The 27,468-nt window shown below is 32.2% G+C and overlaps 1 protein-coding gene across 1 annotated transcript in view; it reads right to left on the bottom strand.

Moving 5' to 3' along the window:
* Positions 1-1,474: 1,474 nt before the first annotated feature.
* The window catches only part of LOC132733339 (fibronectin type III domain-containing protein 3B-like), a gene marked incomplete at its 3' end in the record, with an annotated part of 31,054 nt that continues 5,060 nt past the window's right edge, over positions 1,475-27,468 (bottom strand). Inside the window, 3 exon segments of the mRNA XM_060719977.1 lie at positions 1,475-1,600; positions 7,637-7,832; positions 9,291-9,454. Coding sequence (XP_060575960.1) covers positions 1,475-1,600; positions 7,637-7,832; positions 9,291-9,454 — 486 coding nt within the window.

Genomic DNA, 27,468 nt, shown 5'->3' on the forward strand with positions numbered 1-27,468 from the left:
TTTCAAGAAAATCAAATTTGGGATAAAATACAAACAAATGTATACTGAGCTTTAAAAAAATTAAAGTAACAAGTTAAAAGATTTAAGACAAAAGGAATAATGTCCATGTTGCTTGCAATAAATGAATGATTTTGCAGTATTTTCCATGGTATAAATGCAATAAAGGCTATTTTTGCATATTATTTTGACCTAATTTTGGTAATTTACATTGGTTTTAAGTGCTTTGTAATTCAGTTTCACTTCACAATGTTTTATATTTAAATACATTCTCAAAATTTTCATGAAAATTAGCATGAATCTGGAGGCATGTAGCTTTAAACACAAGGTATTAAAGACCCATACTGAGGGGATACCAGAAATATGTTAGTTTTTGTTTTGTTTTTTGTTTGTTTGTTGTTGTTTGTTTTTTGTAGAGTGGGGTGGAATACTGGTATATGAAAATTTATATAGCTTTTATACTCAACCAGAGAAAATAGTTCCAGAAAATTAACATGACCTGCAGGCCTCTTTAAGATAAGAAAACTGATTTAAAGTTAATGACTGTTCTTCTTTTTTAAACACAAATTGTTTTAATAATGCAGTTTGGCAAGAAAAGTATTGCTTTACATTGTTTTTGTGGTTTTGTGGTAATCAAACAAGTAAATGTACCATAAACCTTGTATGACCTAATTAATGCACGAGTTAATAGCTTCTGTTAATTAGATTAAAATCTGGCTATTATTCATTACAGGTACATAAACCCTAGCGTATAATTAATCCATTATTTTTAATGTTAAATGTAAAATGATAATTTTCTGCCTCAGTACAGCAATTTACTTGATTAGTTTTTTCTTCTTTTCTTTTTTAACACCTTGTTTACAAACATTACCTGGACTTACCTCAGGGGATTGTATAAGGAGTTATCTATTTCTATCTTTAGGTAATCACTATATAGTAATAAGTCATGATCAAAGTTATAATTTCTGCTTTTCATATGAAAGTTAAACCATTATGGATAAAACTGCTGTCCTGTTAACCCCTTTAACACCTCAGCCGTCCTGTTAGCTCAATAGGTGTAGTGTTGGACTGAATCTGACAATCCAGGTTCGATTCCCAGACAGTGAAGGTCATATTTTCTACGATCATCAGCAATGTACCTCTGTCTTGGCATGTACAGAAGTTATCAGTTTCTTGGGAAAGTGAAGGCAACTAGTACTGGTAAAATTGCTTGACAGTATACCCAGGAATGATGTGGTGGCTGAACTGTGCCTGGGTAAATTCAAGGTGGCTTACTGCCATGATCCAGAGTGAAAACTACCAACACCAACACCACACCTGATGCCAGTAGTAGCAGGTGTCTGTATCACTTGTTTACTAGTGGAGGAGAACTCCAAGTGCCATTCCAAGTATAATTACAGTCCTGAGTTTAAGCACCAGAGTAGAACCACTGATATTCAGTAATCTAAGTAGTCTTCAGAGTTGTTATTGTCCTTACCTTGTTTCTTTCGTATACGTTGTGGTCCCCTATAATTATTGTATTCATTCTCGCGTACTTTCTTTCTCATTCTTTGCCTCTGTCTGTTCGCTCGTTCGTCCATTGAATTCAATGGCGGGCTTGGACCTGAAAGTAGATTAAATCATCTAAATCAGTCCTAAAGCTGTCTTCGTAATGCTTATTAAATTAATATATTAACTATATATCAGTCACTGGTGTAACTGTTAACCAAAATGGCAAGCTGAAACTGTCCTCTTGAATGGAAGTATGCCATCCTTATTGATTATCATATTAATTTGTGTTTGAAGAAAGAAATAGACAACGATAGAGAAAACATCTGACCTATCTCTGATAAGTTAATCATTATCAATATTTGGAATAAAAGTAGCACAAGGTGACAAATACAATACATAATTCATTGATTATTGACAACAGATAGTAGTCAAAATGTGCACCTAATTACCTAATATACCAATAACCATGTCTATAGAATTATTGACTGCTGGAGAGTATTGATTCTTCTTTATCAAAAACAAGGAGATACAATCATGTACTTCAAACATAATCTACAGAATTTCTTATATAAACTTGCTCATCTTCTATTCTATGTCTATTATCAATGTTGGGGTTATCAAGATGACAACTTTGAAGTTGCTCAGTCAACAGTATAGAGCCTAGTCAGACTATTTCTTGCATATCAGACTGGCGTTTTCGTTAGTTTTACCCATGCCGGAAATTTCCATTGGCATGGGGGTTCCAGATGAGTCGCGTGCTGTACAATGGCACAATAAAGATGACGTCAATTTACCATTATGAATGATTTTGTAATTCATACGCTGTTGAATGAAAGTAGTTACGGTTGTAATGATATAAATTTTCATTGAAAATAAAGATAAAGAATTTAAAATATAATGGAATATGGTAGAATATGCAAGAAAAAATATCTGACATATGTTTGCGGTTCGGATCGGAATATCCGTCCCTCGGTCACCCGCCCATGGGCGGGTCACCTCGGGACGGATATTCCGATCCGAACCGCAAAATACGACAGATATTATTAATGAAAGTGCATGCCGGCCTGGCTCTGGTTCTATACTGATGGCAAAGACTGATCACTTTTGGTTCCAGCAGCTTAATGTCAACATCTGGCTAGATCCATCTGTGCATGGAGGCATCTGGAGGGTTCAAAACCAGCTATTAATACAATGCTGTTACAGAAGATCAATAGGATAAGTGAGTCAGAGTGATCTGATGACAAAATGGGCTTACCATAATATATAATTAAATTATTTAGTGCATCCCTATGGCATCAGACCACCAAATTAAGGTACTGTTAAATGCTGTCTTTTCGGTCACAGTGGTTAGGGTTGTAGCCTTTAAAATACTAGCCAGTCACCACTGAGAGTTCAAATCCCACAAACAACTTTTGACAGGTTTACTTGATTTCTTCAGGTTATGCCTGACATAAAAAAAACCCTGCACAATCTTAACCCCCAACCCCATGCCCACCTCACCCAATTGTACAAATTAACCATAACTTAATTATATGAAAGTTGTTGATGCCCTCAAGCTAATGTACATCAAAATAAATGGAAACTAGCAAAACATTTAAATATGTAACAAAAATAATATTTTGCACTCAATTAATTGTCAAGACCGGAAAATGTTGGCATCAAAATAAAACAAGAACTTAAAAAGTTATGATCAAGGTACATTTTGTGGAAGGCAACTGGAATGCCGACATGACTGTAACAATATTTTTATTGTTTCAATCTTTATATAATTCAGGTAGTAGTATGCGAATGTGTCATGTGTAAACCACAACTTAATGAAATGAAACCTAAAGCCATATCGAAAGTCAATATCTGTAAAATCTTGAAATTTCCCAGGGATTTTAAAACCGAAAGTGGGTGGGGTGTCTGCCTAACTAAATCACTTTTCATTCATATTTCTTCAAGTATGCAATGACAAACTAACGTCTTAAGTGATTAAATAGAATTTATACACAAACCTGTTTAGCACAAAGAAATATCTTTCCCCAAAAAAACTTCCAAAACGGTTTATTAAGTTTTAAATACAATGTAAACCAGTATATTAAAACAGTAATGTAAGCAATATCGTGTATTTATTTATACCTGAGATATGTAAAGGTGAAGGACTATTGACAACGTGTACAATTTATTGATATCTTTCTATACATGTTGGTGTCTCACTGTTTATTTAAAATACAATAACTTTTCCTCATTCATTGTTTTCCCAATAGTGAATAATTATAAAGAAATCAAAACAAACATTGCTAATTCAGTGTTTTTTTTAAAACATCTAGTTTTTTCTACGGTCAATTCTTTTTGGAAGGATTTAACAGGCAGTTAAAGGTCAAAATCTAGGTGGTTAACAAATATAAATGTAGGTTGTCAAAGAATTTTCTCAATTTGCTGACACTGCAAATGTACATTTATTAAGAGTTCTTCGCACAAAATTAAAGCTTCAAATATAAATATAAATAGAGTATTCAAAAATGTATACAGTAACAAAAAAAATGCTTTTATATTCGATATATTTTACACAAATTAACTTCCTCTATAGTAGTGGGTGGGGCATTTTTATTTAAAGCCCACTGAATTTGGCAATCTATCAGGTTTAAAAAAAAAAAAATTACAGAAAAATTGCAAGGAAGCCAAAAATCATATAGAGATAATGAGTGTCAAGTACTTTAAAATCACGAACAGTTTAAGTATAAGTATATATCATAATCAAGATGTCAGACCAAGTAATTGTAGGCATACCAATAGAGGTAATATAAAGGCAATTTAATACAGAAAATTTCCTGTTAAACCATTTAGTGACAAATATTACACATATTTTCTATGTCAATCATTCTATATACCGTATTACTTTTACAATTAGCTCGATTGGGGAACATTAGTTACTGCAACTTATAGTCTGAAACCAGTACTCAAAATGTATGTACTGGCCTGGAGAAAATTCTTTATAACCATGGACCCTGGTGTATTCTATAATTATTAATTAAAAACCTGCTTTTCAATATCACTTTCTCAATCTTTCAACAGTTCACATTATAGATTTAAGCTACATAATGTAACCATTTAAGGTCGGGTACAACCTCAGCTGCCCCTCCATGCATGTTTCAGGTAAAGCACCTGGACAGCGTCCTCATTATAGAAAAGTCTTGTAAGGTTGGATTCAAATTGACAGCATTTATTGGCATTATGTGACCTGAAGGGGACAATAAATTTCAAATAAATTCTTGTTCCTTTTTTCCTATTTTTCTAAAATGTCAATGTAATTTTGCATCAAAGAATTTTTTACTGAATGACACAAATCAGTTTATCCTATTTAAATACTTTTTATGTGCCAAAAAAGAAAGTCATCAGACTTGGAAGAGTAATAACTGAAACAGTAAATAAGGGTGAAAAAACATTTCTTTTTTTAAATTTATTTCACTCGCCAGATATATTTCAATAATTCAAAACACGGTTGACAAAATTATGCATCTAGGTCACCGACATGTAATAAATCGAGACAAAATTATCATCACTGAGGACATATGGCAGAAAGGAATGTATCGCACAATGTTTTGACTTTAGTGTAAACACATATATATAAAACAGGTTTGGCATAAAGTTGTATGTTATGTTGCACATGCATGAAAAGGGGGTTATTATCAATACCTATGCTTGTTCTTACAATCAAGACATGAAGGGAAGTCATTCCCATTCCCAAATGAAACGGGAAAGTTATTCTCTTTTAGACAGCATAATACTTCTATCAATTCATTCACTGTGTAAACCATACATATTTTTTTTTGCATTTAGCAATATATTTTCTGATTAACAATAAATCTATTTGTAAATCAATTTGCCTGCCAGAAATTAAATCTTTTTCTTCACACAATTTCGATATACTGCAAAAGAAGGAATGAAATTGGATCCTTAAATGAAGGCTAGTGAGCAAAAATTTCATCTCTAGAAATTCAAATGACAAACCTAATTTGTCTCACTTATATGTAACAAGAAAGGGAGGGAACATTTATAAGAGAAACCATTACCACAAACATGGTCTCAATTTAATATATTAAAGGCACATCATGCCTCATTAGAATATATTTAAAGGCACATCAAGCCTCAGAGTGCATTTTTTTCAGCTAGTGTGATTTTTTTAATGTTTGGTTTTTGCAGTTCGATGGGGCTTATTAACACACTTTTGAATCTGTTACATCACAAACCAACCAGTACTGAGCAATGAGTGTATTTTAAAGGTTCTTGCTCAATGAAACAACAACTTGTCCCTTTCAGGTTTCTTCTTCTTCTTCCAATACTGTACATAACCCACTCTAGGGCATTGATGTACAGGGTTTGAACCCAGCAATGTTATAATATTTGTAATTTAAAAGTAGCAAAATGGAAACAAATTAGTATTTTTACTTCCTATGCGACATGATGAAGTTAGTAACACAAACAACTGTTTCTGACATCAGGTCCATTCTTGTATCAAAAGGTTATTAACAGTTATGATGGTGACAGTTGTTCTTGTAGTTTTATAACAAGAGTACAGACACAGACTCATTTTTTGTTCTTTTTTTTCCCCTTCCCAGATACGTTTGTCTGAGAATTGAGGAAAAACAGTCTGGATGATATTGATTAATATATTGTATGTCCTTGGATTGTAGTCATATATAATGCCCCTCAGACAGTCATATTACTATACTGTTGCATGTAATAGCTTTTTCTCTGTAAGAATTTTTCCTATAAAGGTGTCAACAACCTTTTGTTCATAGATTATGCAATATGAAAAGAGAGATCAACAAGGATGAGCACTATTCACAGAGCCCATCCCCTCAATAATGGACAGTCACACGGTACCCACACTCAATACAATCATGTCAGTAAAACAATAGTGTAAGAATTCCTCATAACTGATGACTATTCTTTCAAACAATTTGTTTGTATAAATGTATATTAATCAATTCAAGGGGGATAACTCAGCTATATATAATTTTGCCCACTTAGCAAAAGATAAATGACAACTAGTCCAAGTTATAGCTTAAGTCAGGACCATTTTAGTATGCTATGCATAATTTTGACATAAGCAAGGGTAATAACACTGATGACTACTGCAGGTGACAAAGTTTTGCAACCAACCTGAAGTCTTACTTTAAGATATACTTTTATAAGTTAATCAACGTAGTACATAATCTAGGTTAAGTATTAAGGAAGTAGAATAACTTGATCACCTAGTGACCTGTAAAACTTCTTTCAATGTCTAATTAAATGCCAAAATAAATAAGTATAATATTGATTTATCACCACAGTGACCTTACACTGACCAGCAAACTATACCAGGAGTTATCTTTATATTAACAAATTGATGCCCACATTGTTTAGACAGTTTTAGCTTCAATAAAATGTCAACAAAATCTTTCTGGGGCAAACTTCAGCAGTATATCCTCATTAAGAACCATTTCACTTTTCTGATGTTTGACCTACCATTACCAATTATTTTGGGACATCAAGATAAAAATTTAAAGCTGGTCTGCTAACATTTTAGAGCCTGGCTCAATACATATTGGTCATGGTGGCAAAGGTTGATCATTTTTCCGGTTTAAGCTGGTAAACGGTTTAAAGTTCTTCTATGTCATTACAAGGATTCATAAAATGTAGAGGGACAATACTGGTTTTTTTTTTAATCAGACTTATAGTGTTATTTAAGTAAACACTTGGTAAACAAAGTCTATTTATTGTGCAACTACAGCAATTAGTTTAAGATCAAGTTTACATTAAGTTTAGACTGAGCAACTGAGGCAGACCAATCAATATAAGTTGATAAAAACTTCTTTCTATTTATCATTATGTATGTATATAGGTACAGCATTGGACTGTAAATCAGGTCACCCAGGTTCACTTCCCAGACGTCACTTTCGTTTTTAAAGGAGTCCAACTAAACAGTCCCCGGAACATTACCTCTGCAAATAATAAAGCCTGCTGGAGTTGAATAGGGACAAAGTGGAGTGAGGAAGTCACTAAAGAGAAACTTGTTCTGCCTAAACTGACTTAACATATCCTGTGTTTACCTAGTAAGCTTGACAGTACAGTAAGCTTGACCTTTACTAAGTCTGTACCATTTAAACTTAAAAATACATACCTTGTGGATGAACTGGACCATGGTTATTACAGGTTTGTGGTGGTGGAGTGCCATGTTGATGATGCATGTGTGGTTGGGCTCCCCGCGCCCCTGGGGCCGGAGCCCCACTGTGATGGTGTGGTGATGGGTATTGTGCATGACTGGAGTAATGACCGCCATAGGGCGGGTAATACTGTGGGGCATTGTTTGGTCCGCCCTGAAAATACATAAATAACACCATTGTTAATACCAATTTTGTAATAGTGACAATATAACAGTTTTTGAGAAAATTGCTCTTTTCAAACTTATCTTAAACTTTATATAGTATCTCAAATAGGTAACTTTAAGTCAGATATAGTCTTCTTGACTAGAGGTCATGCATTATGCTTTCATTCTAGATGTTCTCCAAAACACTGCATATGTGGGTTTTTCCCCAATCTAATCCTATAATACAAATATACTATTTACACAACAAAAGGTACATTACAAGCCATTTAATAGTGACCTGTAAAATGGTAAGAAGTCTTATGACACTTTTAAGGCATACAGATATTATTACCTATAGTAAAATAAGTCATTATTCAACTTTAATTATGAAGTCTATATACAGTATTAAAGCATTGACATTAAAGCTGTTTCAAATTTCAATATTTCAACATGTCTCTTACAATTAACATTACCTTTACAGCTAATATTTCTTATATTTTCAACCTTTCTTGGCAGTGTTGGCACACTGACTGCATTTCCTACAAGGTCAAGGTCATTTGATACATATAACAACACTTTGAATGTTCAAGACGAAACAGGTTAAAGGAAGGACCAAATACACTGCAAGCTGTGCAAGCAATGTATAGCTTAGGAAGGAAGCTTTGAATTTGTAACTACATATTAATACTGCGAGGGTTTTTATTTTAAATGATGCTAACAATATAATTAATCAAGGCCAGACTGCCTTAGATTGTTGTATGTATGGAACTCTTATCATAATTACATATACAGTCCAACCCCGTTTATTCGAAGTGTCTGGGACTGAATATTTACTTCGAATAATCGATGGGTTCGAATAATCGAAATCGGAATATTGTGATAGACGAAAACTACTCCACTTTGACCAATCATAGCAAAACTACCGTTTACAACACATTCACTTCCTGTAATCACCTGTTATCAATTGAGAAAAATAAATATTAAAGAAAATATGCGTAAAAATTATTGTATTATTGATAAATAGGTTTAATATGGTGGAATTGCACGCACCTTTTCATTGGCAAATTATAATAATATTTCTAATCAACCAATAGAAGCCAGTCATTCAAAGATGCATCAACCAATAGAAGCCAGTCATTCAAAATAAGACTGTCATTAAAAGGATAATTTCACATTTTTACTTTGGATATTGGGTACGAACCTAACCATTTCTCTTATGTCACTTCAAGTCCCAGGAAGCAGCCTCAAGAATGTATTTAAAAAGGTTTCAAGCTCTAATCACACAATTGACTTCAAAGAAAATATGTTTTGTACTTGACCAGTTGGCAACACTCAATTGAGTTGTTCATTATTCAGGCAGTTTATATTAAAAATGATTAACAGTTTTGTGAGAATTGCAAGATGGGGATATCCATTTAAGATATTTGGCCGAAAATAGGTTAAACTTCGATCTGATTAAATAATTTACCGTCATTGGACTTCCCATCATGCCAGGTGGTTGAGGCGACAATATCACATGTGTTAAAATTCCATTTTCGTCTACAATTTGTTGTACCATGTGACCAGGCGGTACCTGCATTGGCATTGGCAGTGGAGGACCGTTATTGGAAACCATTCTTACTGTTGCCGGACCTGAAAATATACAAATGGTCAATTTATAAATCCTATAATATATTACAGACATAATAATAATAACAACAACTTTATTTACAGAAGTTAACACATTAAGACAGATAAAGATTCAGGTAACAACTTATTTACCATGCGGCCTTCTAAATAAAATCATATCAATCAAGGAAAATATAACATGTAAAAGAAATGATAACATAAAGCTTAACCTCAGCATCTATATAAGACCCACCTTTATTGTTTACAGGACAAATATTGGATCAAATTGCTCTGAATTCATTAATGCAAGATAAGGGTGACAACATGTGCACTTTAACAAGGGCAACAACTCTTAGGGAAGAACAAGTATAAATCTGTTATTCAATTATTCTCTTGTTTTTTGTTGTTGTTTTTTTTGTTTGTTTTTTGTTGTTGTTTTTTTTTCATAAAAAGAATCAACAAATCTATTTATAATTTCATGAACATAATATATATCATATTGATATAAAACATAAAAGGTACCTTAAAAGACTATTAAAACCATAAAATATAAAATACTCAAAAAATTCAATCTGCAATATTAAGTTTTAGTCTTAGGACCACCACAAGAAAGCAGACCTAAAAACTGTTTTGTAAATAAAACTGCAAGAGTATATTACAAATCATACAAATATTCACTTACTCCACTTATCAAATAGAATTGTTTACCTCTTAATAAAATCATTATTCCTCAAGTGTATATTACCAGGTATATATTATATCAAAACAATTTCAATAAAATTGTTTGTATTAAAAACTAAAATTTTATGAAGTGCTTAATTAAAATCTAATAACAACAACAAAAACTATCAATAATTCCATTAAAAAAATCTTAAATTTTTTTTGAAATACAGAAAAAAATACCCTTAAAACTACTGAAATTACAGTCATGAATAAAGTATTTCTGTTCTCTAAAAGCTTGTTTCTCATACACACATTATTATTTTACATCCTTGTGCATGCATATTGTCAATATATTAAACAACCAATATTTATGTATGTTAAAGTTAACCAGTATCTATATATTGTATGATTATATTTAACAACTTTATATTTAACAAACATTACACACACAAAAATTAACTCCAATCAACTACATGTACTCATATTGTGCTTTTTTTACCACTTTAGTAATTTGAAGTTATTAACATCATATTACTTAAATAAATTACTGACTTACATAATATCACCTATGAGAAAGCTGCTTTAGCCATATAAAAAAGTAAATATTATTCATTTCCATTTGACCCACTTAAGAGATAACGCAACACTTGAAAAACCACAATTAACTGTGCATAAATCTGCCATAACTGTGAATTATAGACTTTAACACATAGTCAATTAACACCAATGTTCACATATCATCCAAGTGTTCCATAAAATACATAAATATTACACATCAACTCTGTTATTATTTCTGCAACAGCCTGCACTTTTTTGAACACAGTACATGATGTGTTGCCTCTGAGGAAAAAAGTGTTGTATGTAAAATAATTTGTAATGAAGGTTGCAAAAAAACGTAAACAAAGCAGTATTTACACGTCCATACAAAATACTAAATTACTGTGGATGTACTTAATTATTACCAAAAACACATAATTCAGCTTTGAAACAGAGTCATGACACCAAAAATAAAGGACATTCTTTAAATAAAAAATAACATTTTAAAGCTTGTTGGGCCTAATTCAAAATCAATGCTTTTTACTTTGAACAAAAAAATCTGCCAAATCAGCAGAGCCTGTGTTAATAAAAAGAGATCACAATGATTCTTTGGAAAAACCAGTGTTCTTGGGAAAAAAATGCTGTTACTTAACACTCTTTTGTTATAAAATGCATTCCTATCCCTGAGGGTATAAAAACAAGAGCAAAATTTAATTTTTCAACCCACACATTTCAAGGAAAAGTATTTTCCCCCTATTTAATGGATTATCTTCAACACTATAACCATCAATCCAAATTGAAGAGAGAAGTTCTGTATCCAAACACAAAGTAATTTCCATTACTGCTAAACAAGTTTAGTTTTATTCAAATTGACTGTGACTGTAAAACTTTTTCACCTTTTCTTTTCCTTATACGAACAAATTTAACAAGCTATATGAGTACTCAGTAAAAATACTCCCCTGGCACTTATTTTATTAAAGTAAAGCCGAGTCCTGTAAAAGCAAAAACTTTAAGATTTTTTAATCAATTCTTGCATTCACATTGTAAAGAGGTTATTAATGTGACACTGTAAAAAGAACAAATACCTTTGGTCAATAATCGTTTATCTTAACAATAAAACAAGTTTATAATAACTTTTTTAATAGTCTTTAATAAAGAAAGATGAAAAACTGACAAGCCAATGCCCGGAGTTAAAAGCTTCACCCAAATATCCTTAAACCCAACATTTTCCTATGTAACATTTAAAAAAAATATTACCAAGAGGATGATTCCACTGTAACATAATTTTACCCCCCAAAAAATATAACCAAGAGCAGGAATCCAACTGTAACATTTACCAAAAAATATTACCATGAGCATCCAATGTAACATTTACCCAAAAATATTACCATCAGAGCAGGAATCCAATGTAACATTTACCCAAAAATATTACTATGAGCAAGAATCAAATGTAACTATGATGATTGACCTAAAAATATTACCATAAGCAGGAATCCAATATAACAGTTACCCAAAACAGGAATCAGAAGTAATTATTACCAAAAATAGTCACATAATTTTCACAGTGGTCATTTACTTCTGAATACAGTCATTATGACTGTACATGTTCATAAGCAAATGTAAATGATAGTAATAAAAAAAATATTAACATTAAACATTACACATCTTGGCGCAAAAGTGTTCCAATTAAAATAGGAGCATGGTACAGAATACCACCAACTAAGATATTTAGTGTAGTCAAGTTATAAATCTTGGTTTACCACATCAACACTCCTAGTCAGTATAACATGCACATCCTCCATTAAAGTCAAACACAGAGTGCAATATATCATACTTCTGCACTTGATGCATGAACAATAAAAACACAAGAAAATGTCATATAGTCATTAAAATAGTCTTAATTCCGACAAGTTTTATAATATAGAACAGTGTGGTTACTGCCAAAAAACAAAACATTTATCAAATCCTTTCATTAGCAGTAAATTTCTGGGGTTTTAGTACCTCACTACAGTGTTGGGAAGAAAAATATGGCTTTTTTTATTCACCGATTCTTACATTTTTCATTCATGATTGTATACAATATTATATTGATGTGTTTTTTCCCTAAAAAAGATTTTTGGTCTTTCTGATCCTTTTGAAGATTTCAAATTTTCAATAGAAATTAGATGCAAATACATAATAAGAAAACCTGCCTTGGCTGAGATTTGAACTTGCCACCATTATAGCTTACAAATGATGTAAAAATTAACATTCTTAAGACCATCAATTTTGTAATGAAGTTGTCAAGATTTACAACGGTAGGTTAACATTCAACCATAACATATCCACTCTTTGGATGGTCAAAATTTCATTTTTATTTTTCACAAATTCTAGGTGCCATGCAGGCATCCTGGACTTTAGTCCAAACAATTTTGTTTTTCTTTTTCACAAATTTTAGGCGCCATTTAGGCATACTTAAGACAAGCCCAAATCATATTCTAACATTTTAAATGTATCAGAAAAACTCCTGCCTTGTCTCCAGGGATTCCTACTTTTGTGGATTGTGACCACAAGCTTTATTTAGTTCTAGACGTCTTAGGCCTGATGATGTTGTGAGAGGCTCTGAATTATGCTAAAATTGAAATTTCTCATAACCATAATATACAATATAAAACAGCCTCAACATCATTTTCTTTTGTTATTACTACAATAGCTGTTTTTTAAGCTATCTTAAATCAGGCCACAAACATGAACGGTATAATTTCTTTCCTGACACAAAATGTGTTTTCAGTTTTGTACAAGCAAATTAAGTCAAGAGCTTGTTCCCATTTAGTGGCAAACACTTGACAGCTAAATTTTATGCTTGGAGGATTCAGCAACACGTTTTTGACAGGAGAACGTCCCTGTGAGGGATACAGCTCAATCTTGAGGAAAAACACCTACATTGTTGACAAACACCAGTCTACAAAGGAAACTAGGTCATCAGCTGAACAGTTCTCAGTATTAAAATAAAAACAACACACATGCTGATGATCCATAAATCTTAAATCAGGCCTGAGTCACATGATGTTAAATGTATAACAAGGTCATGATTTATATGCTTATATAAAACAAAAACTGTACAATAAACTTCTTTGATATCAAAATAACAAAAGACTTGACATTACTAAACAATGCTTCAGTGGCAAGTGGTTTATAATATTAAAGTATGCCTGATTTTTAGCTTATCAAGCTATTTTGTTCCACAAGGTGATAAGGTGGGCTAAACATGCTATTTTAATAAACTATAAAGCCAAACTAAGGATATTTTACCAGAATAAAGTCTCACAATATCCAATCATTCTACATAAAGATATCTTTTCAGTGACAAATTTATTTTTTTTTCAGTTGAGAAAAATTTATACAAACACTTAGTCTTTAAAGTAGGACATGGCTAAATGTCTGTATTTCTATGTTTATATTTTCTATCCAGTTTATTTATCTATGGTTAAATCGACCTAAATTCATGAGAATAAATTTCATTCAATCTGAATCTCAAGGAGAACAACATATTACTCTGAAGAAAGCTCCTACAAACCCAAAGAATGTTAAAGGAACTCCACTGCCATCAAAATGACTTAGAAATTCTTGCATAGATTAAATGAAGCACATTAATGGAAAAATTCTGCAAAGGAAAATAAAGAAATTTACTCAGAACTGAATAGAATATTGATTTATTTGTGCAATTTTTAGCTTAGCCCAATGAAAAGCGATGCAATGCCTTTCATTCTTGTGTAATTTTGTACAACAAAAAAAGGTTATTCTGATAGACAGGGTGAGAGAATGAACTGAAAATTTGAACAGAAGATATTGGTCAAGTCCTACATCTGGTTATACAAAAACCTTTAAAAAATATTTTCGGTCCCTTCATGTAAAAAAAAACTCAGTGGAGTCCCTTTAATACGTCTTATTTTTTTCTAAATAAAAAATAAATAAATTTGTAAATCTTACTCTAGTTGGCTTAAATTTCTCTTTTCTCCACAGTTTATTAGATGGATGCAATAAAAATTCCATTATCAAGGACCACCATGATAAAATGGCAGCAACTGCGAGTGAGCCGCATTGGACAAAACAATAACATGGCTGTAAACTTCAGTTGCATGTCCCTTTACATTATGTCCAAAATGTAAGGAAAATCGACTTTTCTGTACTTAAATATTGCAGCAATTTAGATTTAATACATAACAAGAGCTGTCGGAAGGACAGCACGCTCGACTATTCTAAGTGCTTGATAGTAAAAGAGCCTTGATAATGTTAAATTTTTTAAGATCACAAAAGGGCTAGTTTTTTTTTATAAATTCATGTTATAGGCCTTAGAGAAAGTCTAATTATTGGCGACGCCGGTGAGCGGCGTCGTCTTTTATGGAATGCTTTTTATTTTGGCCTATGGAAGGAGCTGTTATTATTAGCAGTTAATGTCATGTTGTGTTAATTAGTTTTATTTTGATTCGTAAAAATCAAGTAAACAAATATGTAGTTATATTTGTATTTAATAACTTTATGTAAAAAGCATGTGCATTGTGATATTATTTTCAGGAAATTGCAGGCTAAGTTTAACAGCTTGTCCCTTAGTTTTATTGACAATACTAAAACCCAGATTTCGAATATCGTTGTGGTCTACATTGATGCCGTATCCATTCATCATTCATTTATATATTTTCAAAATTTTCCTACAAGAGGAAAGTTCACCTGCAAATGAGTATAAGGATAGGTAATTAACTGTTGTTAACGATTATCCTATTGATTTTATCCATGTTACGTTTATCTGTTGCACAGAATGGTTGTTTTTACAAAGTGTACCTGTATCCGGATGGTGAAAGCTATCCGATTTTCTGCAATTACTGCTGTCACATGGCCAACTATTTTTTATGAATACTTTACCATCAATTTGCATAGCTTATTAAAACTGAGGCTGCAACATTTCATAATTTTGCTGTTTAGGGTGTTCTCTTGTGTTTCAGGTTTTCTTTATTTTAAGGGGAAGTAACTCATGTTTACTAAATTATTTGTTTTTTCTGTCTATCTTAGGTATTACTTACTAAATTTTACCAGTTGTAAGGTCATCAAAAGCATGTTAATGTAAGGATTTCATATTTATTTAATAGAACTGTAAATTATTAATGTTATGTGCATCTTAGTATATTGATATGATGAGACTTATAACATTTCTGAATTTAAAGAGTTACTGGTTGGAGAGATAACTCCGACACTAAATCACACATTTTTTGCAATATTTTAATTATCTTCCAGTATATTTTAAATATTGAACCACCTAAACAAAGTTCAGTTCAAAGACTTTACATTACACCACAAAAACTATGTATGAAAATGGAATCTGGTACTTCTTTAAGGTCTTGAATGAGGTATACAAAACATGGTCTTTTTACCCCACAACAGTAGATAAAGTCGACACTTAAATTTTTAAGTAAAAAATGACTGGAAAATCAGCATCAATAATTTATTTTTACATCTTATATGGTTTATCTATTTTTTGTAAATATTTAAACAATTTTTCAAAAATCTTTCCCAAGTCAGTGGCCTGTGGTCAATACATTTCTAACTACCTTACTGTAATTTAGTAAAAAGAACATTTTGAAGCAGTTTTTGCCTACAAAAAGTTTAGGTTATTTGAAAAACATTAAAAAGTCTACCAAATTATAACAAATCATCACATTCTGTCCTGTTCCTATACTGTTAGGTGAGCATGTGCTTATTTGTTGAAAAACAAAGCTAAAAAAATTATATTTATCAAGTGTCGGGGTTATCTATGCGTCGGAGTTATCTCTCCAACCAGTACAGTTATGTCATTATTATTAAAGGGATGAAAATTCATTTAAAGTTATAAATGATAATACATGTATTGATTGAAAATGTCCTTAAACTTGGATAAAGCAATTTAATTAATAAAGTCACCAAAAAATCATATTCTGAATAGTTATTCTAACTTTTTTCTAACATGTGCATAGTTGAAAAGGACAGCTTCTGTCTAATCTATTTGTAATGGAGGGACACCGGTCTCAACCTCCAGGTCTCCTGAGTCAACCCGACAACAGACTTTTCATAAAGTAGATTGTTTCTCGCCTTGAATAAATTTGTGCACTAAATTTTATAGTGGGTGATTTGTGCCACATGAAAACCAACATAGTACAAAAAGTAACCGGTCGCCAGATGAAAACATGAAAATACAATCTACCACAAAGTTGTTCGTTTTTTGCATTTTCATGTTTTCGCCCGGTGCATAAAATTTCTTATCATAGACAAAAGGTTAGTTTTTTATTTGTACAAAAAATAGAAATATAGATATTGTACATGTATTAGCACAGTTATGTTCACTCTCAAATTGACCTGTTATAAATAATGGCACAACCAATAACTGTCTAAGCTCTTTTTAGTAAAAATAATTATACAATAATACTTAAATTGTAACTTTAATTAAGACTATGAGTATGCAAGGTTTTTTTCTTATTTATTAATTAAGAATAAATTATCTGTTAATTTAAAAATCTACAAGTATCTGTCACGGTTTAGAACTGTTCGCTATTTAGGGGAGAAAATGTGTAAGCGGCCAGATAGCTTAATCGCTACAGCTTCGGTACATTAGTCTGTGGGTCACAGGTTCGAGTTCTGGTCAAGCTGAAAGGTTTTCTCATCCTGTGACTGCATATAAGCATGAGTTCAATTTATTATGCTCTGTAAACATAAGAAATTCAAGGACACAAATCAATATAGTGGGGAAATATGTTGTGGTTTAGAACTGTTTCATTATTAAAGAGAAAATGTGTAGCCAGCCGGATAGCTCAGTTGGTCTTCTGAAAGTCATGGGTTCGAGTCATGGTCAGGCAGTTCCAGTCAGGGTTTAGAAGTGGTTTTTCAAGTGACACATGTTTGATTCATTTAACAGATTGCATTAAATTTGAAATGGACAAAGGCAACATTGCATGATACTTTTAGATCTACAAAGGGCATTTGATACAGTTGATCACACTATACTGCACATGAAGAAGTTCTTTTTCTTCTTCTTCATGAAACTTCAAGCATCTGCCATATGTAATGACATTCTTACATGGTTTAAGTCTTATCTCTGATAGACAGCAGCTGGTGGATGTGGCTGGTACTCATTCTACTACTGCTCTGAGTACCTATGGTGTCCCCCTGATGTTCATTTTAGGTCCTCTTTTATGTCTTATATATGTCAATGACATGTCTGCAAACCTAAGCAATAAGCTTTTATTATATGCACAGGCACGAGTATCAGACCTGGGAAGAAAAAATATGACCAGATTGAAAAATAAACCTGTGTTCATCTTAAAAAGTGTCAAAAAAACCCAAACAAACTATGTAAATAATGACCCACTTTAAAAATATACTTTCAGTTAATAGTATATTTTTAAAGTGGGTCATTATTTACATTTTCTTTTTGGTTTTTATGATCACAGTTTTTTTTATCAATTTGGTCATATTTTTCTTCCCAGGTCCGATACTCCTGCCTGTGATTATATGCTGATGACTCAGGTATCCTTGTATCTGGTAAAATAAATATGAAGAAATTCTTTCTTATAGCATGAGTCTTATAAGATTGCTTAATTGACTATAAATTGTCTTTGCATCTTGGCAAGACAGAGTCTATTCTTTTTGGTTTAAGTTTCAACTTAAACTGGGCCTAGCCTCCAGGTCACATGTAATGGTACTGCAATAAAGTACACATCTTTTGTTAAGTATTTAGGTGCAAACCTGGATCAAATTCTTTTGGCGTCGCCCTTTGATGCTTTGCATCAATGCTTTTCTTGTACAGTATTGGCTTGACTATTCAGAAGGTAATGTCACAAGGGTGTTTTATTGAGTATAATAATACTAATTACCTATGAATACATAAATTTGACAGAAAAGGTACAAAGGCTTCTAATTAAGATGTTTTATCAAGTAAATCACTGCTTTATTATTAAGAATGCATAAAATTGTCCCAAAAAAGGCACAAACCCTTCAGTAGTAATTGAGATAACAGCTTACAAGCAAAACTTTACCATGAATTTCTAAGTTGAAAAAGGGGAGAAAAATCAGCCTAAATGCAAGATAGAATTTTGGATCTTTGTCAGTGACCTACAATTATGACCCTAAATGCATATGTGAAGTTTTAAATAAATATCTTTAATAGTTATTGAGATATGTAAAACTTGCATGTAAACATTAACCAAGAGACTAAGTAGAAAAGGGGATATGAATCAGCCTTAATGCAAAATAGAGTTATGGAACTTGGTCAGTGACATACAATTATGACCCTCCAATTATGACCCCTAAGTGCATGTGTAAAGTTTCAAGTAAATATCTTTGAAGACCTTTAACCTTTAACCAAAATTTCTAAGTTTCAAAGGGGGCAAATAATTCTGCAAATATTGCAGGCAGGGTTATGCAATTTTGCAACTGATGTACATTGTTACTATAAAAAGTATTTTAAAATTTCAATTGAATATCTCAAGCAATAATTGAGATATTTGACTTTACAAAAAAACTTTAACCAAAATTTTTAAGTTCCAAAGGGGCATAATTCTGTCAATATTGTAGGCAGAGTTATCTAACTTGTCAATCTGATGTACCTTGTTACTATAAATAAGTATTGTAAGTTTCAATTGAATATCTAAAGCAATAATTGAGATATTTGACTTTACAAAAAACTTTAACCAAAATTTCTAAGTTAAAAAGGGGCATAATTCTGTCAATATTGTAAGCAGAGTTATACAACTTGTCAATCTGATGTACCTTGTTACTATAAATAAGTATTGTAAGTTTCAATTGAATATCTCAAGCAATAATTGAGATATTAGACTTTACAAAAAACTTTAACCAAAATTTCTAAGTTAAAAAGGGGCATAATTCTGTCAATATTGTAAGCAGAGTTATCCAACTTGTCAATCTGATGTACCTTGTTACTATAAATAAGTATTGTAAGTTTCAATTGAATATCTCAAGTAATGATTGAGATATTTGACTTTACAAAAAACTTTAACCAACGCAGACGCCGACGCGGACGCTGACGCCGACGCCGACGCCGGGGCGACTACAATAGCTCTCATATTCTTCGAATAGTCGAGCTAAAAAAAACACTGATGCCAACTCAGAAGTAGGGGGGACTTAAGTGTCTGTAGTGGTTTAACAGACAAACAGATGCAGTTATGGCACACAATAAAATATGGTAAGTAGCAAGCTTTAATTTTGTTCAGGTTAAGATAATATTGAATGTATGAAGACAATTACCAGCTGGAGAAGGTTCAAGAATTTTCGGAAACTTTCCTGAAAAGAACAATCATCTAAATTGTTACATCAGGAAAACAACAATCAATTATTGATGGTGTACTTGAACGCATGGGCCAATGCCGTCTTTTGAAGACTGATCTTTCTGTTTGAGAGGCCATTATTCTTGCATTCTTCACTAAAACAGCTGGTAAGTAAGAATTTGTACCATGACAAGTATCTGACAAACTTAGGTTATCTATAGAAATCCAAAGTTTTCAAAATGAATATACGGAGGATGGCTGCCAAGTTATTTGAACTTCTGCAACAACTATATTGCTTGCGGAAATTGTGTAGTAAAAATTCTTAGAGAAACATATCAGGGAATTCCATCACTTCAGAGTCATAATATATTAGTTAGTTAATGAGAGGATTCATGAGACTGATGCATCATGCAGAATAAGTGAAACATTTCTGTGTACAAAACTAGCATTCCCCAGGTTTATTTAGAAACAAAAATGATGAACAACATAATTGGAGTAATAAGTTGAGCAGATTTTGACGTTGGCCCAGTGACCTAAATACAAAAACAACCAAATTTTGTAGTTCAGGGGAAAAACCAATGAAGAGTTAAAAATGACATCATAGTTCAGAAAGGAGAAGACATTATTTCTATGTAACATTGTTGATCAACTTCAATCTATACTTCATATTCACACAGTGCCATTATTGAAGTGTGCACAAGTATAAAGTACCACTTTGTGTACACAATTAAGTCATCAAACAGTGTGCACAATTAAGTCACCATATGATGTACACAATTAATACTCACCATAAAGTGTACTCAAGTCATTGTACAGTGTACACTAATAAATCACTTTACAATGTGCACAATTAAGTCACCATAATTATAGTGTACACAATTAAACACAGGGTGCAAAATGATCAGTATTTACTGTGCACAAAATGTTACCATATAGTGTACACAAACCACTAAACAGTGTACACTGCAGTATGCAAAATGATCACTATATAGTCTGCACAATACAGTGTACTCAATTTAGACACCGTATGGTGTATACAACTATAGTTACATAGTATGCAAATTGATCACTATACCATGTATAATACAATGTATGTCACTAAATAGTGCACTCAATTAAGACACCATTAAGTGTACACAATTATACACCATATGCAAAATAATCACTATACAGTGTGCATAATATGCCCCACCAGTATACATTAATTATCAACACGTATGCAGTGTTCACAATTATAAGTAATCACAGTCAGTCTTAGCATATCTATAACAACTTCTTCACAAACACAATATTTTCCAAAGTATGGTTAAACAAACCTTTATCAAAAATATCATGTTTTGTACCAAATTGACAAGGTGGGTAATAATAATAAAACACCTGTCAAGTCAAACTTTGCAGCATCGTATTTGGGTTTTTTTGTCCATCATATTTATTTTTCATGTATAAGCAATAAAAAAAACCATTTGGCAACAGACAAACCAGGTCATTTTACTGATTTGTCTTTTTGAATTGATTGTCTGACAAATAATGAACTCATTTATCAAGAAGATACCTTCAAATCAACTACATTGACACAACTCTTTTAGCTTAATGACAAGATAATTGTAAAATTAATGTATTATATTTCACTTAAACCAGGTGCAAGGAGTGTTTGAATGTATTTAAATAAACCATCAAGTTAGTCATTGGATCACAAACTAGTATGTTTAAGGGAATTAAGTCACTAAGGCTTTATTGTTTTTTCAACTCTTAATTGCAATTTGCTTTTTGTTAATTGCTAAACAAAGGATATCTGTTTGTTTTAAGTAAATGCGATATAAATCTATATCTCAATGAAGGGGAGAAATTTACAATATTTTCAAGAGCACAAATGTCATTGGGTAGTCAGTGACCGCATTGATATTTTTTCACTTCAATGCACATATATTTCACATTCATGAAAATCAAACAAAAACATTAAACAATTAATAAGCAATTTCTTTATCCAATACCAATAGGTATTATATTTTTAATTCAACAAACAAGAATTTTAAAGATTTATAAATTTACATACAATTTTACAGCTCAGTCCTAATTACATGTGAATGATCTTTCAAAATCTAAAATTCCAAACATATAATATTTCTATTCATATTTCAGCTGCATTCAAAACAAACAATTTAAAACATGTCGGTAACAGCATGACACCTTTCATTCGGAGGTTTCAAATTTTCACTTTTATCTATCACAAAAGCATGAGATTTATTTACTAACATGCATCCTGACATAGCATCTGCACCAAAATACCTTTTAATTTACATTCCTCAAATAGTTTATACACTTTGGTTCAGACTAAATGATTGTCTTCCACTGACAAATAGCCCAGTTTGTTTTTTTGTAAATGAATTACTTTGAATATAGTTGGATAATTATAAAACAGAAGTTTGTTATCCTAGAGATGAGTTTATTTTTGGCTCAAGGTTTTGGCGAAATATTAACAGGTTTTTTAAATAAACTGTATTGTATAATGTATTGTATTGTATTATGTATTGTATTGTATTGTATGTGAGGACATCAGTTCATGTACATCATTTGCTTGTTCATCAAAGTGTTCATGAATCTGGTTCATGAATATCAAGATATTCCAGATGTTCAAGCATTAGTTCATGAACATGAAAATTTACAAGTTCATGAACTGACACAAAATTATGTTGTTTTTTTTTTAAGATTTGAAAAGTTAAAAATATTAAATTCACACCTGAAGATTTTAAAAGGATTTGGTCAGAAATGCATGTTGTCCATAAAGTTCATGAACTGTTCATGAAGTAAGTACATGAATCTGTGGTCATAATGAATACAAAATATTTGTCAATATTATTTTCAAATTTCTCCTTCTTATTTTCAGTTGAAAATATGAAACATTACAAGGAAAGCTGTTGCAGGGTAACATTTTGTTTTGAAATTAATAATTAGTAGATCTATAGGCCAACTTCTTTAAATAAATCTGTTGTATCAAAGGTGAGAATTGATTCAGTTTCTAAATAAAGTAAACTGTGATAAAACTAACCCAACTGTGCTTTTATATATAAAACTGATCTTTTGCATAATTTTTGACAAAATGGTACCAGAATTGTTTTAACAATGCAAGAGGAAAATGTATTTCAGAAAGCTTTGATATCAGATCTCTGCTTTTATGATGTAACATGTGTATATACTTATGGCAAACATTGAACAAACTTTTATCTAAACATTCAGTATAAAACATATCACATCTTTGCATTTTTTTGTTCATCATTTTACAACATACAGCTTTTTTCATCAGAACAAGAATTATACATTATGAATTTATGCTTTAACAAGAACACCTACTGTTTGAATGTAAATTAATGGTGAACACCTGTTTACAGACATGTATGACTTAAATATATATATATATATTTATGATTAATCGGTCAACTTTAAAGGCTAGATTATTTCAACATAATATACTGCTTTCATAGGAAATTATTTCTGATTATACTATGGCTAAGTGGGCAATGGGTAACTGCACTATTCACATATAATCCAAATTATGAGAACCCTCCTTACAAAGTTTCCAGCCATTCAATATGAAGTTTTAGGTCATCCAATCAGAACCCTACAATTTAGATTCCGGTAAACCAATCAGAAAGCTTCTTACAAATGAAGCTTACAGGAGTATCTTTCCTCGCGTTAATGACAAAGTTTTTTTTACCAAACAATCAAATTTTTCCTAAAGTGAAAACTGTTCAAAACAATTTGTAGACCCTGAATAACTTAATCTTTGGTCTAACTCCTGTAAATACATTATGTCATGAAATTTTATGGTTTTAAGTCACCAAAAACAGACTTTATTAATAAACATTTACATAAAACCCAGCTGCACGAATAATACAAATGGTATTTCATAGAACAAACACCAAAGCAAACTTTGCTGCACTAAGTTGAAGGAAGTGCATATTGTCTATTAATTAAGCTTCAGTAAAATGATGTAATTACTACCTTTAAGATCCCCAGTGCATAAACAATTTTCATCAAACGACAGCAGATCACAAAGAAGGCAAAAATTATCTGCCTCTACAGACAGATAAAAAGATGAACCAATTTAAACTGAAGCTTTATATTCAACAATATCTGCCTGTATTTTTCTTTGATTCTCTTTGTGTGTGTCTGAATGTTAGGTAAAGAAACCTGTTGACTCCTTAATTAGTATAATTGATTCTTGATATTTAAGGACAGTTGAAAACAACAACCACCTTATAATTATCATATACCTGTTATATAATATAGGTATAAGAGAAAAAAACAACAATGCAGATGCATCATCAGTATCTACATCATCACCAACAACAAAAACAACATCAACAACATCAACAACCACCACAACATCATCATCACTAACAACAACATCACCACCATCACCAACTACTACAAGATCACCACCAACACCAACAACAAAAACATCATCATCATCAACAACATCACCACCATCACCAACTACTACAAGATCACCACCAACAACAAAAACATCATCATCATCACTAACAATAACAGCATCATCACCACCATCACTAACAACTACATCACCACCATCACCAACAACATCAACACCACCAATAACAACAACATCATCATCATCACTAACAACAACAACAACATCACCAACATCATCACCAACAACATCGACATCACCACCATCACCAACAACATCAACACCACCAACAACAACAATATCATCATCTTCACTACCAACAACAACATCATCAACACCACTAATAACAACAACATCAGCATCATCATCATCACTAACAACAACATCAGCATCATCATCATCACTAACAACAACAACAACATCACTACCATCATCAACAACATTACCACCATCATCAACAACATCATGATTTCAATGAAGACTTTATAGGAAAAGAATGTTCTCAGTATGGGCAGTGTTACATCATTATCATAATATCCAATGTGGCTACAAATAATATTTAAACAATTGGCTAAAATGTTCCTAAAAAAGGAAATGTACCATAAACAGAACAATGTTTTGAGCAGGGCATGATATTGACATCTATTTATGTTTTTCCTGGTATTTCAATGACATTAATTAAAGAGAAAGCGTTCCTAAATATAGTCACAAAATATCATGCTTCTTGACTAAGTCATAAATAGTAACATAACAAACTAGATAAAGGTGTACATAACTAAATTCATCACAACTATACAGTCATACACTTGTTTATCAAAAGAAATAAGGTTTTAATACATATTTACCTGATAAAAAAGGCTGCAGCATCCAGGTAGCCAGCTATTATAAACTCATTGGTCAACAACTCTTATAATTGAGCCGCGCCATGACAAAACCAACATAATGGGTTTGCGACCAGCAAGGATCCAGACCAGCCTGCACATCCGCGCAGTCTGATCAGGATCCATGCTGTTCGCTATCAGTTTCTCTACTTGTTATAGGGTTTGTAAGTGAACAGCATGGATCCTGCTCAGACTGCGCGGATGCGCAGGCTGGTCTGGATCCATGCCGGTCGCAAACCCATTATGTTGGTTTTGTCGTGACGTGGCTCATTATAAATGTACAATTATTTTAAGACAGTCATGTGAGGAATCATGATCTTGACCAAAGTCGGGCTCAAACCCATGATTCCTGGGTTGAGAGGCAGACATCTAAAACCACTCCTACCACTCTCACCACTTCCCTTTTAATGAACTTAATAACTGACTAAACCCTAGTCATCATTATTCATTGCAAAACAGCCGGAATCTTAATTGATAGTAAAAATGCTGCACATTTTGTACCACAGACTTTCTCACCAACAAGTAGTTCTCTTTCACTTCTTTTGTCGTAAATCTTGTAAATTTAACACCATGAGTCAGACATATTGCAGACATTACCCATCTATAAAGAAGCCCATCAAGACCATTCAGAAACCACAAAAGCTCATCTTGTAACATGCTGTATCAGTGTACACCGTTGATTTGTTGCACACTTGTGCATGTGTTTGCATGTTTTTTTCTTTCCCATTTCCTTTCCTACAGCTATGTAATCATAATATTTTTTATTTTATGATTTCCTTTAAAGTATCATAAAGATATTAACAGATTGTTGAAAGGCTGCTTGAGCAACTGAAAACAAAAGAGGGTTTTCTTTTCACAGGTAGGGGAATTTAGATCCTTCCCTTAAAATTATGTGGGAAGGGGCAGAGTATAGAATTTTTTTGCAAAAGGGAACAGTACATTGAATTTAAAAGGAAAACTACATGACTTTAAAGAATTTACCTGGGGTTGGGGGTGTGTGGAGGTAGGGAAAAATGGTCAGGAAAAAAATCATGCAAAGGGCATTTATAAATAAGACACATTATAATTGTATGAACAAAACAGGTATTTTATGGAAATATTTTAAACAGGTATGAAAGTAAATGAGAGAGAATTCATTGTAGAAAATTATTGATATGAGCCATGTCTCGACAAAACCAACATAATGGGTTTGCGACCAGCATGGATCCAGACCAGCCTGCGCATCCGTGCAGTCTGTTCAGGATCCATGCTGTTCGCTTACCAACTCTATTCAAGTAGAGAAACTGACAGCTAACAGCATGGATCCTAATCAGACACCGGGGGATGCGCAGGCTGGTCTGGATCCATGCTGGTCGCAAACCCACTATGTTGGTTTTGTCGTGACGCGGCTCAATTATATTGGTGTATCCTCAATATTTGTCATCTGATATCAATATAGATATCAATACATTGTGGATATGATTTGCACCTCTACATTCAATCTTTTGTATTATCTAATCTGCCAGCTGATGGAGTAAGAAAACAATGTGTCTTTTTTCAGATATCATTGACTGTCATAATACAAGCATTCAGGTCACCTGATCAGATACATGAATCAAATGATCATCACAGCAAACCAGAAAAGTATGAAACATCAAAGACAGACACCTGTATCTTCAGCACAATGGCTCTCTCAATGTTATCTAACTCATAAAAAAGATTGATAGGTTGTTAATTTTTTGTGCACACACACAGGCACTTCCTAATATGTAGATTTTAATTCACATGGGTTGCAATTTCAAATGACAAATGGGTGACTGTCCCCCTTCACAATTTGTCTGCATTTTTTCTCACAGATTTAACATGGATGAATTATGCATGAGCAGTCATTTTTATTACTAAATCACACTGACATTTATAGTACTCCCCAATTAAGTAGGCAATTTTAGCGGTCATGGTAAAATATACAGGTCTTTGGCAATTATATTAAGCTTTGCAAAAGGGCTTTTTAATATGTTGAAAAATCAAATTACATTTTGTAGTTGAATTATTCAAAACTGCACAGTAGTAATATTAAAAAAAATCTTTTTTGAAATGACACAAATAATTTAATCCTTTACTATAGGTCTCATTCACTGAATATCAGGCTGTCTTATTTAATAAAGAATTTTTAACCTCAGATCAGGAGATAATCCTCATGCAAGGTAACAATAATAATTTTATTAAACTGTGAATAGACTATAGAGATTTGGCAAATGTGGG

This window comes from Ruditapes philippinarum, unplaced genomic scaffold (genome assembly GCF_026571515.1).
Source record: "Ruditapes philippinarum isolate M1 unplaced genomic scaffold, ASM2657151v2 ctg9463_1_1_1_1, whole genome shotgun sequence".
Classification (NCBI taxonomy): Eukaryota; Metazoa; Mollusca; class Bivalvia; order Venerida; family Veneridae; genus Ruditapes; species Ruditapes philippinarum.